Source organism: Acyrthosiphon pisum, chromosome A2, assembly GCF_005508785.2.
Source record: "Acyrthosiphon pisum isolate AL4f chromosome A2, pea_aphid_22Mar2018_4r6ur, whole genome shotgun sequence".
NCBI lineage: Eukaryota > Metazoa > Arthropoda > Insecta > Hemiptera > Aphididae > Acyrthosiphon > Acyrthosiphon pisum.
The window spans coordinates 104,900,921-104,916,838 of record NC_042495.1 but is presented as its reverse complement, the minus strand read 5'-3'; the positions used below and the strand labels follow the sequence as shown (position 1 = coordinate 104,916,838).

Sequence of the window (15,918 nt, the reverse complement as noted above, 5' to 3'; positions counted from 1 at the left end):
TGATAATATAAAATATAAAATTACTAACATGTATATGTAGGTAATACTATTGTTATTCCATTATATTATTTTATTATAACATTTTATTGTTGAAAGTTGATTTTATAATAACACTGATTACAGTAGACTACCCTTTAAAATACTAAAAAAAAATTACTATCTTCAGTATGGTACACTTATCAGTTGCCCCCAATCTCCCAACAAATAGTGGGCCGGTTAAAAAGTATTTTCCCGGGCTGGTCCGAAATTCCAATCCGTCCCTAACTAGAATCATCCAAAAGCTCAACAAAATTCTAACTTAAGGTAACATGTTAGACTTCATAAATAACTTCCATGGTATCCGCACTTTTATAGCACTTTTATAGCACTTTTATAGCACTTTTATAGCAGAAATGTTGAAAAGTTACAAACATTTTAATATACCTCAAATTAACGTCGGAAATTATTAGACTGGACAAATAACAAAAAAATGTAACTAAATTTCAAGCCCTTCCCATTGAAAAATTCTGCGTACGCCACTGACATAATGGATAGGCCATCAGCCTTCCATAAGCATTCCTGAATGATAAACTGATTGAACATAGACATAAAAATAAACAATTTATTTATATATGCTCTATGGCATAGAACAATGGGGTAATATATTTTTGATATCATGGACAAGATATTTTTTATTTTATTTTTTGTTTAAAAAAATGATAAATTAATTAAAATTAATAATTTTTGTACCTTTGTAATTGGTAACATTATGTCAACATACTTCCGTTCAAACTTAAAAATTTCAAATAATCGAATAATTCAAAATTCAAACAGAAAATTATATTTATTTGATAATAATTATTAGTAGATAGTCATAAGTCAAAATGGTTACCTATTGGTAACTACTGGTAACAATGGTATAGATGGGGCATATACCGGAATTTCAGGAACGCTGCCCCATGGGCCATGGGTATTTAATATAGTCAAGGTAATTATAATACATTACATTGTATTATAATTACATTGAGTATAGTATTGTTCTATGGATGGTCTATCCATTATATTATATTATCTATGGGTATAGCCGTTTTCGCACACGGGGTGGTGGTATGAACAACTATACTCTATTCCAAATAAGATCAGGCTTCGATGGCCGAGTTGTGCGCATAGGCGTTAAACTTTTTATCAATTAATTATTTAACTAATTGTTGAGCCAACAAATCCCTATGTAAAATTAAAAATTGGCTTCGAGGTGTACTTTCTGTGTGAATAATTACATATGTACCAAATTTCAGAACTATAAGCGTGATAAGCTATGGATCGCTTAAACACACACACAAACATTGGTAAAGATAATAGAGTATTATTAACCACCTGTCAATATTTATTTGTTTCAGAAAGTACAATAAATATTGGAGATACAACATTTCCAAATGTTCCGATGGCTTTTATGCCCTGCATAGAAATCAAACCACAACCTGATTTAGCTACACATTGTGTTGATGATGGTAATATTTTATTGAAGCAACATAATATATGTGGAGCTATTAATAAGTATGATCAGGCAATTAAAGAGCGTTCTTATTATGCGATTCCTCATTATAATAAACGTATAGCACTGTCCATGCAAAACGATATTCCGAGCAATGCTATAACATATAAAGAGATAGATACTAATCTATTGATTAAACAATTCCAAGATAATAATTTTGCAAGCAAAGTTGATCCATATTTTGTTATTAATATAATAGCTGCTGTACCGGAACGTAGATTTAGTGATGATTCTTCGGATGAAGAACCCGATGAAGAATTTAATGCATTATATAAGGAATTAGTAAATAATAATGATTGGCCCTTTACTACTAAACACAAAAAAACTATTAGAACAAAATCGAAGATCCTTGACCTTGAGCCACCGTTTGTATATAAAAATCAAGTTACAGCAGATAGTATAGTGGTGGACCCATTGTTATCTAAAATATTAGCAAATGGATTTGAATCATATGACATAGATAAGTTACCAACTATTGCTGTCAGTGTAGGACTGAATCGTATGTACTCTTTGAGTACAAGAAAAAATAACTCATTAATTTTAGAATTAGAAAGTCGGGTTAATACAAGAAAAATCAAATATAAAACATTTGGTTATTATTGGAATTGTTCTTGGTATACCAAAATTGGTATAGAAGCAAAAATTGAAGATGTGAAAACATTTTATAAACGTTTAAAAAACAAAGATTCAGATTTAGCCAAAAAGTTTATAGCACAAGAAGAAAACGAAGGCGCAGAATGTAATGTACCATATCAATATATTCGAGATCATGCCAAGAATCATTCAAAAACAATAGAACTAATAAAATCATTCCGAGATACAAATAATACTGCAATACTATATCTCCACCTAGTTGATTCAGATGTACTTGATTTCAATGGGGTTTATAGTGCTTATTTGCGTATTATAGCTGGTTGTTATAAACCACCTACTGTTATGTCTACTGGATACGAGTATCCTGAAGGTACACGGTCCAAGATATACCGTTTATTTAGTTATATGGATAGAATGTATCGAGTGATCACAACATTTCATATTCCTCTAGGAACATATTACCCAGAACCAAATATGTGTGTATTAATACCACACAACTGTCAGAAGGTAGATGAAAGTTTTATTAGTCCTAAAAGGGGAAAAAATCTTGGATCACCAATATTAATAGAGCATATACTAAATAATAGACCACCAAATGTACATGCAATTTTTAGTGAAGACAATCCCATTATCATAAAACTACCACCAAGAGCCAAGCTATCCAAAATTTCAAAACAACCGTTAGAGTTTTCGCCTGAATGTAATACAGGTCCTGCTGCTCCAACTTCTGATGACATTAAAAAGTTTGACCAAGTAAGTCAGTCACATTCTAATAGTTTGACTTGGTCTCGTAGCTTATTTATCAATAAGAGCATTGAATGTGATAATGATTATGAAACTGATGGCGAATTTATTTTTGGTAAAAAAAATACACGATTAACTGTTAATAAAGAATGCTACCACTTGATAGGAAATATTCGTAAAAATTGTGATGTAGAATCATCACAATCTAAACTAGCTAATCGCATTGGTGAAGATAATTGCAATAACATAGTAAATGCCATTAAAGATATAGAACAATTTAAGAAATATTTTGATAAAAAATATAAAAGGACTCCAGAAGAACAAGAGTTTTTTGATATTATGAAGGAATTAGAAATATGTTATGATAATTTATCTCGGAAATCTCTATTAATGATTATACAAATTATGCATTTAATCAAAGATTATGCAATGACAGTTAAGTATTTAGTTAATTTAGATGAAGATATGCTAGAATATATTATCAATAGCGATAAAATTATACAGATTATGCAATTAATCAACAACAATACAATGGTTAACTCTTTCGCTGATCTGGATATAGAAATGCTAGATTATATTATAAATAACGATGAAATTATGCAAGCACTTGATCATAAGGAAGTGGATATTGGTGATTTGATAAATATTTTCAGAGATAATTTAGAAGATTTTGATACAGCTCGCGAAAATGATTATGGTTTACAAAAAATATTAGAATTATATAAACAAAATCCGCTGCACTTATCTTTTATGGCAAATGACCCATATGATTTTGTATATCAAAATTATGATAATGATATCATAATAAATTTTGCTATAAACTATGAATATATAGCAAGGCCTAACATCGGAATCGCTTTTTGGGGTTTCGGGTTAGTGGTGATATAAGTAATTTTGGGTTATTGAATTCGGGTGTTACGGATTAATACACTTTTCTAGTTACGGTTAAATGCAAATTTATTCGGGTTAATGATGGTTAATTCGGGTACTAAAAAAAACAAATGTTGTATATCAATTATCATGAGATTTTCAATGCAAATTTGATATAGTTATCTGATTTTATATTTAAAGTAAACATAATGAAAAAAAAAAAAAAAAATTATAGAGCTGCTATCATAAATGGTTGGACTGAAGCCGAGAAAACTCAATATATCCCTGTATTTTTGGAAGGTTCTGCCCTTATTTTTTATGATAACATAATAGATAGTGGTGAAGACCTAAAATGGGCTTATTTAGAAAAATATTCCTGTTTGAATTTGAACCAATAGCACAGACCGTTATGCTCCGATTAATGTTAGAAAAACGTAAACAGCTCCCAGACGAACACACGGTATTTTACATTAACGATGCTGAATCATTATGTAGGCGCATTGATAGTAAAATGTCACAAGAGGAAATGGTCCGCAATATAATGAAAGGCTTAAAACCCTCCATAGCACGATACATAGGGATAATGGGAAATGTAAATTAAACAGAATTAAAAAGTAATGTGTGGAAATATGAAATGGTTGAATTTATGGTAACAGGTAACACACCTAAAACTTCTCTTGATTTCCAAACAGATATAATAAAATTCTAAGCTCCAACAAATTAACACAAATAAAACGGCAAAAGAAAATGAAATAGATAAATTACGCGAAGAATTAAATAGCTTAAAAATGATGTGTGGCCAAATTATAAACAACGAACAAAATAACATAGAACAAAATAATTCACACACACTTAGCAATAAAAAAAATCAAAACAAATTTAATAATCAAACATGGCTTACACAAGAACCTCAAACATATAAGACATCGTATAATAATACACCATATTGGAACACAAACCCAACACAGTAAAATCAACTACACTTCCCATTAAATCCGATGAACAATATGTCACAAATAAATTACTCACCATATAATTATAGGGACTTAAATATTAAAAAAAAGCAATGCTCAATTTGCTCAAAAACTAATCACTCAGAAGATAAATGCTTTTTTAGAAATAAACCACGCCCATCAGTGTGTCAGATTTGTAATAAATTCGGGTATACCGCGAATAATTGTGATTTATACATCAATAAGTCAAAAAAACTAAATGCAAGGTTAAACACGGCTGATAATTGTTCACCTTTAATTACAGCATCCTCGAATCAACACATAAATAAAATTAACTGTACACCCTATGCCTTTTACATAGAAGCAGAATTTAATAATATCACTTTACCAATAACAATTGACACGGGGGCAAACATATGTTGTATTCGACAAGAATTACTACCTTTAGAATATAGATTCTATATAGATTTCTATATTATAGAATAACGCCAAGCACTATACAGCTATCAGGGCCAGATAATAAACCACTATGCATGGCGGGTATAACAAAAATCAAAATTAAAATTAACAACTACAACTTTGATGTAGACACCTACGTTGTCAAAAATCTATCAAGCGCAATAATATTCGGGAATAATTTTTTGATAAAAAACAATGCTTTAATCGATTTCAAAGACAGTAACATTATTTTAAGTAATAATATAAATATCCAATTAAAAATAAACAATACAAACGCGGTAAATAGTATAAATAATAAAAACAATATTATAGAATTAAAAGATAGCATATTTAATTGCCCAGATAACTTTGTTATAGCTCGCTGTATATCTGCAGATCTCAAAATGAATAAGGGGATAACAATTAATTTAATATCCAAAGTATATGGTGATACTAAACCACAACTTTCATTACAAAAAATAAATGTGGGAGAAACGATACCTATAATCAATAATTATAAAACTATATTTCACTTGATAACAAAAGATTTACACTATCACAAGCCCAAATATAAGGATCTAAAATCTTCAATTCACAATCTACAACTTGAGATCTGGACCTATTAACAAATCATAACGAGTGGTTAATCGCGGCCGGCGACTTTAACTCAAAACCCCCCATGTGGCATAGCCACTCAACAAACAGAGCAGGCCGTACACTCTTCGTACAAGCGCATCTAAACGACTACTTGATAGTAGCCCCAGACACACCCACACATTTCCCGTCAAACACGAGATACCGACCAGACGTGCTAGACATCGCTTTAGTGAGAACCCCACTTCAAATTCGAATCACAAACCTTGATGAATTATCATCTGATCACAATCCGATAATAATGGAATTATCCAGCTCGGCAATAACCACACCACCACCAAACTCTGGCCGTTACATCAACTGGAGAAAATTCACAAAAGATCTAAGTCAAGATCTTTCAGGCACTTCCCAAAATCTAAATACCACAACTAAAATTGAGGAAGCCATCAGCAAACTTATAAACACAATAAATAGTACAATCAAAAAATGTGAATTTAAACCACCAAGACACAAATCTCCAAACCAATTACCTGTAGAAATCCTCAAAGAGATAAGAGAGAAAAACTTAATATGAAGGCTATGGCAACAAACCCGAGACCCCCAAATTAAAAGACTTCTAAACTCAAAAGTCAAATTCATAAGAAGCATCCTGGTAACTCACAAAACCGACCAATGGGACACATTCATGGACTCACTGAACACAAAAAATGGTTCCATTTATAAACTAAATAAGCGCCTGCTAAACAAACAACCAGCAACACACCCACTCATCGGTCCTCGCGGACTTGTCTACTCAGCCAACGAGAAATCGGAACTGATAGCTGACTCGCTCGAAAAGCAATTTACGCTAAACACAGGACCAGAAATCGAAGAAATAACTAAAGTAGCAAACGAAATTCTAAACACAACCATTACATGTCCAAACCTCTTCACATCGCCTGGAACAGTACAAAAGATAATCAGTAGGCTCCCAAGGAAAAAAGCACCAAATTAGGACCAAATTAACAACACTGCACTCAGATTTCTCCCATTAAACAAAATTTTAACACTCACGCGAATAATTAACAGTTGTCTAAGGATAAGCTATTTTACAACAAAATGGAAAAATGCTATCATCATCTCGATCTCCAAACTCGGAAAAGACCATAAAAAGCTCAGAGAACTACAGACCGATTGCACTTCTATCATCAATATCTAAAGTATTCGAAAAAGTAATCCTAGAAAAACTCCGAAGTGAATGTGCCGGGAAAATCAGAAATGAACAATTTGCTTTCCGCCAGGGACACTCGACTGCAAATCAACTAATCAAACTGATGGACGACCTCAGTACAAATACAAATAAGAAAGAACAAACAGCAGCAATCTTCCTAGATGTGGAAAAGGCATTTGAACGCATATGGCCCGCAGGGTTGATATTCAAAATGTCAAAATTGCAAATACCGATAGGACTTATAAAGTTAATCGAATCGTTCCTAACAAAAAGAACTTTCTCAGCAAAAATCGAGGACAAAACATCAACCACCAGGGAGATTGAAGCCGGCGTACCACAGAGCTCCTGCCTGTCACCAACCCTTTTCATTCTATACACGAATGACATACCCCTCACAGACAAAGGACAAATTTCTCTCTTCACAGATGACACAATGTTTCATACAAAAAACAAAAACGCAAAACGTACAGCCATCCAGCTACAGAAACAAACAGATTTAGCTACAGAGTGGTTCAGTAAATGGCGTTTAAAAATAAATCCTTCGAAAACTACTGCGGTTATCTTTAGCCGAACCAAACTATCAAGGATACCGAAAATAAATATCGATGGGATAGCAATTGGATGGTCAAGCAAAACGAAATACTTAGGCATCACCATCAGGCGCGGGCCAAGAGGTCCTAGTATGCGGGACCACATCTCAAACATAAAACAGCGTGCCACGCAAACAAGAGGTATGCTATATCCCGTAATCAACAAAAGTAGCCATATACCATTAAATACCCACCTAACAATTTAAAAAATGTATATTATACCCATTATCACTTACGCCTGCGCAGCATGGGCTCCTTTCGTCACCAGATCCCAATGGAGACAACTCGAGGCAATCCAGACAGTAGCCATACGGATGGTAACAGGCATGCCACAATACCTTAGAAACAACGTTCTACTCAAACAAACCAATTCAATCACAATCGAACAAACCATCCAACAACAAATTTTTACACCAATCAACAATCCATATTCAAACACATTCAAACTTTAGGCCGTTCTAAAACAGACCAATTATATCAAAAGCCCCCAGACCCTTCTCATGGGCATATGAAGATCAACCCATATTAAATCACTAACTCCTTCAAATACTTCCCTCTACTAGAATAGGCCCCGAGCCTGGTATAGTTAATAGGCCAAAGGCCGCCACAACAAAGCAAAGCAGACCGACACATTCTTCAATCAACATTTCTTCACATCTTCAACAACCACGGAACGAAGAAAAGAAGAACCGAAGACACGAACACCAGACACCAACCAGCACGAGACTCAAATCAAGAACACAGACGAAGCCATCAGTACCGTGACGACGACATCCAGCGTACGAGACGGCTTCTGGCGATTCAACTTACCGCTCCGAATACAACTGTCAACAAGCGGCGAAGACACTCGTGATACGAGGCGGCGAAATTACGGCGAATCCATATTACAACACGGACGACGTAACCACACCAGCGCCAAGACGCGACAATCGACGAGCAAATACCATCAACAGCGTTGCTAGAACGCACCAACGGTCGATCTACCATTGCGGCCAGCTAAAACGGTTCTTTTCAGAACCTGCAATACTTGACGTCCCACCCTCAGTGTGCCTGCTAAGGCGCCACTGCGAGATAGGACCGCATCGGACACGAATTACTAGAGCCCGTGAACGAGTGGTTCTAGCTCGCCTTTTTTAATTGTATAATTATTCATGCCGAATTAAATAACATCCAATATTTGTATTTTGGTCGCACCTCTACAGGTCCGAAACCGCCCGTCGCGGCCCGATTCTACAAGCCAGCCGCACGGTTCGGGATAACTTTCGCCTTATACGTAATATACCCATATTGTATATAAAATCGCACAATAAAAACACAAGATTGTACCTAAGACAAAATAAGCGTACAGTCATTTAAGATCACGGAACGTCGGGAATCGACGGACCGTATCAATACTAACATTAATATACATATATACCATAAAGATGAACAAAACATAACACACAATTGGAAATCAAAAGAACACGCAAACATAATAAATAACATTCATACATTTTTAATGATAATAATAATAATAATAATAATAATAATGAAACAAAAATAAAAGACATGGTACAACCTAAAAATCAAAATCAAGCCAATAATATATTTCCTATATTCAAACTAAGAGAAAGCGTCCTCAACAATGGGAATTGTGGATTGAATACCGTTACAACAAAAATGTCAAATAAAATTCCCAACAATATAGTTCACATACAAGAAATACCGACACTCAATTCATTGATACACGATATAAAAATTAAAGAAACGAAAAACTATGATAAAAACACAAAAATTGAAATAAATAAAGTAAAAATCACTTCGATCGAAAATCATACAAAGAGAAATAAAGAATTAACAAAATACCCCAACACACCAATTTATATACAAAAAAACACTCCTTGATGGAACTACAAAAAAACCTTCATCCTTAAAAATACAAAAATCATCAAGCTCTATGAATCACAAATCACACAACAATTGTCAAATAAACCAATAAACAATAAAAATACTCACTCTGACAAGTATCCAAGCTATATATTATAAAAACAAAAAAAAATATTAATACCAACTCTTATAGGAGACTCAAAAAAAGACCCCCCAAATAAATGTTTTGCTTTATTAAGATAACTAATAAAAAAAAACGACGAACTATTAGACTACCTTTTTTTTTTTTTTTTTATTGTGGTATCGAGGACTGGAGGAGGAACTATGGTGCCAGTACTTCTCCTCCAGCCCCCATCGTTTATTGTCAAAACAAACACACGACAATTAACAGCGGCGGGACAATCCCCCACCCGCTGTTATTAGAAACAAAATTGAGTTATATTACAAACGGTACAGATCGGGTCTTAACTATAGTAAATTCCGCCGGTTTGTAGCCTGTCGCACTCGTTCCTCTTCTTCTTTGATTGAGAGGATGTTTTCCACCATGCCGTAGAACAGCCTGAACCGCTCTTCGGCCTCTCTCAGGATCGCATCCTTCCCTTGGGCGTCCGCCGGCAGGAGCTCGAACGCCGGTCCACAAATGATGTCCGGAACGTCATCGGTGCTCGGTCGGTGGCCAATCCTGGCTCTCAGGGCTTCACGAAGGCCGTCCCAGAAGGGGTAATCAAACAGGGTGTGTTCAACAGTGTCTGATTCGCCCGAGCACTGCCAGCAGCGAGTGCTAGCAGCCCTGTTCATACGATGGAGGTACCATTCGAAGCAGCCGTGGCCCGTGATTGCCTGAGTCATGTGGTACGTCAGTGGCACCCACGGGACAGTCCTACCTAGCCATCTAGCCAGGTCAGGGATGACTCGGCGCGTCCAGGCTGCCTTCGGGGTAGCGTGCCATCTTGCCTGCCAGGCGACGATCGTAATTTATCTTGCCTCACGTTTCACGGCCGCCTTGGAAGGCCGTTGTTCACCGGGCTCCATTGGGGCGCGCAGACGGGATCCGATGTACTGCCTCTCCAGTCCAAGCAGATCAATGGGCGAAGGCGGCCTCGTCCGACACGGTGCGGTAGGACCGAATTACCCTCAAGGCGGCGGTCCTCTGCGGACGGATCAAGATCGCCCTAGTTCTGGTGACTTCTGTAACGGAAGGGATCCAGACGGGAGCAGCATACAGCAACTGACTTTCCACAACGGACGCGAGCAGCCTCCTCTTCCACTGAGCCGATCCACCCATGTTGGGCATGAGCCTGGATAACGCAGCAGCTGTATGGGCCGCCTTCGCAGCGACAGTGCTCGCGTGTGCAGCAAAGGTTAGACGCTTGTCCAGGATCACACCGGAGGTACCTGATCTCATTCCGCAGTGGGATCGGGTGGCCGCCGAACGTCAAGCGTGGTGGGACAAACGCCCGCCTCCGGAAAAGCACCACCGCCTCGCTCTTCTGATGAGCCAGCTCTAGGCCCCTGCTCCGCATCCAGACATCTCTAGCCGCCAGAGTGGGATTGATTGCATCTTCGAGCTGCTGTCCGGTCACGGCCGTGCCCACAACCGCGAGATCGTCCGCAAAACCGACTAGCTGTACCCCGGGCGGCGTTTCCATCTTCAGGAGGGAGTCGTAAGCGACGTTCCACAAGGTGGGGCCAAGGACGGAACCCTGCGGCACTCCGCAGGTCACCGGTCTCTCTGCCAATTCCTCGCCAGTCAGAAGTGTTCGGTCAGCCAGCCAGGACCGGAGCATCTCTACCAAGTACTCCGGGGTGTTAATACCCCTCAGAGCTGCGTCGATGACCGGCCACCCCAGAGAATTGGAGGCGTTCCTGACATCCAGCGTCACCAGAACGCAGAGGCTCTTCAATCTCGGGGTGGTGGCCGCCAGAGCAGCGATGCTGAGAACGGTGCCGATTGCTAACTCAGTGCTAACTCCCCTCCTGAAGCCGAACTGGTTCGGGGCTCTTCTCCGCCCCCCGTGAGCGTCCAGGTGATCTTCAAGCCTCTGGAGAAGGAGCCTCTCGAGCAGCTTCCCAGGGGCGTCCAGCATGCAGATCGGCCTGTAGCTCGACGGAGCGTCCGGAGGTTTGTCCGGACCCTTACGAAGTAGCACTAGGCGTGCCCTCTTCCAACGTGGTGGGAACGTCGACGCGTTGAGGCAATCATTGAAGACGCGGAGGACTGCGCAGGGCTGGGCGAGCGCGACAGCCCTGAGGATCTCGTTGGGGATCCCCGAAGGACCGGCCGCCTTGCCCGGTGCGAGTCTCTTTACTGCTCTGCTGAGTTCTTCCGGCCTGAATTCTGGAATGACCCTGGTGAACTCGAGCGTGTTCCGGACCGGGTCGAATGCCTGAAAGATGTTGTGCACCGCTGGGGACGGGGCCAATCTCCAATCCGTGACGGGGGCCGCCGGGAACAGAGCGTCGGCGATGACGGCTTCCCTGCCCTTGGAGCTCGCGGCCGGGTTCTGGCCGCCGAGCTTCTTCATCACTAGCTTGTAGGGTCTGCCCCAGGGGTCTGTGTCAACCTGGGCACACAAGTCGGCCCAGCCCTTGTTTTTCGCCTCCCGGATGGCTATGCGTAGCTCCCTCTTGGCGGCGATGTAGGAAAACCTAGCTTCTTGAACTCCAGGCTGGTTGACGCGTCTGACGCAGGCTTGGTATCGCCTACGGAGGGCAAGGGACTGGCGCCGCAGATCGGAGATCTTCTCCGACCACCAGAACACCAGCCGTCTGCCCTGAGGGCCTTTTCTTTTCCTGGGCATGGAAGCTTCGCAGGCGCCGAACAGGAACGCGTCAAATGATTCAGCCGAAGACAGCGCAGTCTCAGCACAGGCGGCACTGACGGTGGCTCCTAGGTGCGTGATGCTCAGATGACGGCACAGGGCGTCTGGGTCGAGCTTCTTGGTTGACCAGCCGGAGGAGACGTTAGCGGGTACATCGGCGACCGGGGCCTGGGCTGGGTCAGCCGTGTTGAAGCAGACGTAGTTGTGGTCGCTCAATGTCTCTAGGTCGGGTACCTGCCAGTCTGTGAGGTCCACGCCTCGATAGAACGTGAGATCTATAATTGATGTGGCCGCCCCTCTCACGAAGGTAGGGGAGGTGCCCGAGTTGGCCAAGATCAGCCCCAGACTTATGGCGAGATCAGACAGCGGTGCGCCCCTGGGGTTGTTGGTTCTCGAACCCCACTCCACGTTCCAGGCGTTGAAGTCGCCGGCCAGAACGATCGATGAGTCCCCTCTAGCGCGGATCGCCGCCTCAAGGTCACCCAGAAACACGAGTATCCTAGGTTTTGATGCCTTTCGGCTACAACTATGGACCGTGTATAAGCGCTGTGCCAAGCCGCGTGTGGGTCGTCAAAATGGACCACCAGCACCAGGGCCGAAGCCCCGTACCATGAGAATAGGCTGTATGCCACCTGAATCTCGCCTGGTTTGGCTGAGTGCTATCCTCACTCCGACTGTATATGGTAACAGACAACCTCCCCTGAAGGACTACAGGGGTATAGCGGCTGTACGCCCGGGAGGAACCGAATTCGACCCCGCGGCTCGCACCGCAAGGCCGCTCCGAACGTTCACCAGAGGTTTTCGACTGTCAGCGGGTGCTATACGCTAGCATCAATTAACTTAACCACAAAGTATTTGTTGAAATACCGCCACTACGAAACTCCTACCGACAACGGACCACCAAGCGCCAGCGAGCCAGCACCGGTCGCCCGCGGCGGGAGGCGTCGTTTCCGACGGGGCCCTCCCGCGCCCGTAGCACTGAATTACATCTTCAGTCAGATGTCCGACCTTTAGGTCTCCCGAGAATTTAACCGGCATAGTAGGCTCACGGTTTGCCTTTACCGTGAACGCTCATCCACGGGGCGCGAAATTAATCTTGGCCGCCACCCTTTCGAGGAAGGTAAAACAAAGACCCCACGCCAACCGTGATCATCCGTGGACATACAGAGGGCGTAGCCAGCAAGCTGACGGCCGCACCAGCCGCGCACCGCCAGTCTTCTGACCGACGTAGAGGGAGTATCACCCATCTACGAAACCGTATACGGCCTGGCCCTTGGAATACTCCTCTCCCTTAAAATCTAAGGTTGGACTTGATTTGACGACCGAGCTCGCCTACCGACTTAGGGACTCGTAAGGAGACGAGCCATCAGAGGCAGACCAGAGCCACTCACCGCTGTGCCCCGGAGACATGGAATGGACTGACTAACACTGAGACGCCCGGCAACTGGACGGAGCAAGCCCCGACGCCCGTGCTTCCAGCGCGTGCTGAGAACACCACTGACAGGCTCGGTGGACCTGTCAGCGACCCTACCCCGGTACGAGGGGCATCCCGACCGGACCACGGATCATTTGATCGAAGCTGTCCACGGCCTGTTATTAGTTATTCGCAGGCTACCCGACCCTGCTGAAGCAGGGGGAACTGGGCGTTCCCCTATCCGCAACCTGGGGACGCGTTCTGTACCGTCCGTCAACGGTTAGCGAAAGCAACAGTACTCGGCTGAGGTTTCGCTAGAAAGGTCACCCAGAAACAGTCGATACTCCGGCAGCGAGGCCCCGGGCCTGCAATAACAGCTGAAGACGGTCAGTCCCTGGAATGATAGCCAGGCGAACCCACTGCCGAAGCCCCGACCATCGTGACTGAGCTCTGAGCGCAGTGATGTTCCCATAGCAGCCTTGCGATCCGTGCTGAAACACCACCGGTCCTCGTGGCCGTAGGGGGTGGCCGGCTCAGATACGATAAGGATGTCAGCCCCGATCTCTTCCGCCGTCTGTGCCATAAGCTGCTCTGCTGCCCAATTCGCATTCAGATTTATCTGCAGGAATTTAATCATCTGTACTCTTGGCTGCTCCCGACTTTCTTCTAGCGGCGCACGCCCCGGAGCCTGGTTTGTGCGAGACCTTCGGCAGACCAGCGGTTTCGCAGGCCACGCAACGGTCGTCACCCTCGGCGCAGTCCTTCATTAAGTGTCCTGCCACTCCGCACTTCCAACAGGCACCCGTCCTGTCCTCCGCGGTGCAGGATCTGGAGTTGTGGCCGAAGGCCTGACACCTGAAACACCTCTCCGGTAGCAGCGTTCTCGGCCGGACGCGGCACATGGTCCACCCGATCGGGACCCTGGCGATGCTGGCGGCAATGCTCCTGGGCATTTTCGCCGTCGCAATCTGCTGTCCGGATCGGGTGCCCCATATCCTGACGTCGCTGACTACGTCCCTGTCGATCTGGCTGCCAGATCGTCCTGACCGGGAATCGCGTCGCGAAGCGCCTCCAGGACCTCCGAGGCGGTGGCGGTTGCGTCGATGTCCAGCACTTCGACTTCCACCTGGACCCCAAGCTGGACCACCTTCCCAACGGAGTCGCCAAGCTTGCTTGACATGGCTGAAGCAATAGTCTTGGCTGCTTTCATTGAGCTGCTTCCTTTGGGTAGCTCCAGGAGGAGACATCCGTCCCGTGTCTGAGACATCCGTCCCGGGTCTGAACTATTAGACTACCTATATAAATTACTATAAGAACTATTATATAACTAATTTATAAGAATATTACAGAATAACATTAACAAATACAAATAACCTACTTTAAGATATTAACCTAAGTACTAAAATAAGTATAAAATTATTAACTTAATATAAGTTAGCATAAGTCATAAAAAAAAAAAAATGTTAAAGCAAGTAAATACAAAGAATGTGTAAACATTTTTTTTCTAACCTAATTTAAGTCAGCATAAGCATGAAAACAAATGTAAAAAAAAAATGAAAAAAAAAATGTAAAATGATTAATCTAAGTTAAGTTAGCATAAGGTATAACAAAATGTTAAAGCAAGAAACTACAAATAATGTGTAAAATTTTGTCTAACCTAATTTAAGTACGCGTAAGCAATAAATAAATGTAAAAAAAAATAATAAAAAAATGTAGAATGATTAGTCTAATTTAAGTTAGCATAAGATATAAAAAAATGTTAAAGCAAGTAAATAGGTACAAAGAATGTGTACAATTTTGTCTAATCTAATATAAGTCAGAAAAAAGCATGAAAATGATTGTAAAAAATATAAAGAAATGAAAAAAAAAAGAATGTATAACAATTAACCTAATTTAAGCTAGTTTAAGTAAGAAAATAAATGTTAAGGCTAGGAAATACAAAAAATGTAAAAAAAACCTCATTTAACTTCTAAGATATCATAATTTTTTTTTGTTTTTAAGTACATTGTAAGCGAATTGACTATAAAATGTGTATAATTAGATAAGCACACCAAAAATGTCATTGATTAAAAGTTAGAACCATGTAAAAGAAAAATTAGTATTTAGAAAAAAAAAATATAGAATAAGAACAAAATATGTAAAATATTCATGATATGTCAACATAACAATAAATAGTAGACAAATATTAAATTAAAAAAAAAAATTGTATAGCTATCAATACAACACCAGATAGGGAACTTAAAATATAAAATATATAAGATCATTAACAATAAAAGAAACACAACAATGAAA

At 41.1% G+C, this 15,918-nt stretch overlaps 2 protein-coding genes across 2 annotated transcripts; one reads left to right on the top strand and one right to left on the bottom strand.

Annotated features, from left to right (window-relative positions):
- The first annotated feature begins 762 nt into the window (after nt 1-762).
- Nucleotides 763-15,918, top strand: LOC115034057. The gene is made up of 2 exons (XM_029489362.1): nt 763-12,689; nt 13,949-15,918. The coding sequence occupies exon 1, from the start codon at nt 1,295-1,297 to the stop codon at nt 3,755-3,757; it is 2,463 nt and encodes an 820-aa protein (XP_029345222.1). The 5' UTR covers nt 763-1,294; the 3' UTR covers nt 3,758-12,689; nt 13,949-15,918.
- Nucleotides 14,256-14,873, bottom strand: LOC107882398 (zinc finger CCHC domain-containing protein 13-like). The gene has a single exon (XM_016800678.1). The coding sequence runs from the start codon at nt 14,871-14,873 to the stop codon at nt 14,256-14,258; it is 618 nt and encodes a 205-aa protein (XP_016656167.1).

Bases quoted from the DNA above. Each gene is read 5' to 3' on its own strand.
- LOC115034057 (XM_029489362.1), top strand. From the start codon at position 1,295: ATGGATCGCTTAAACACACACACAAACATTGGTAAAGATAATAGAGTA.
- LOC107882398 (XM_016800678.1), bottom strand. From the start codon at position 14,873: ATGTCTCCTCCTGGAGCTACCCAAAGGAAGCAGCTCAATGAAAGCAGC.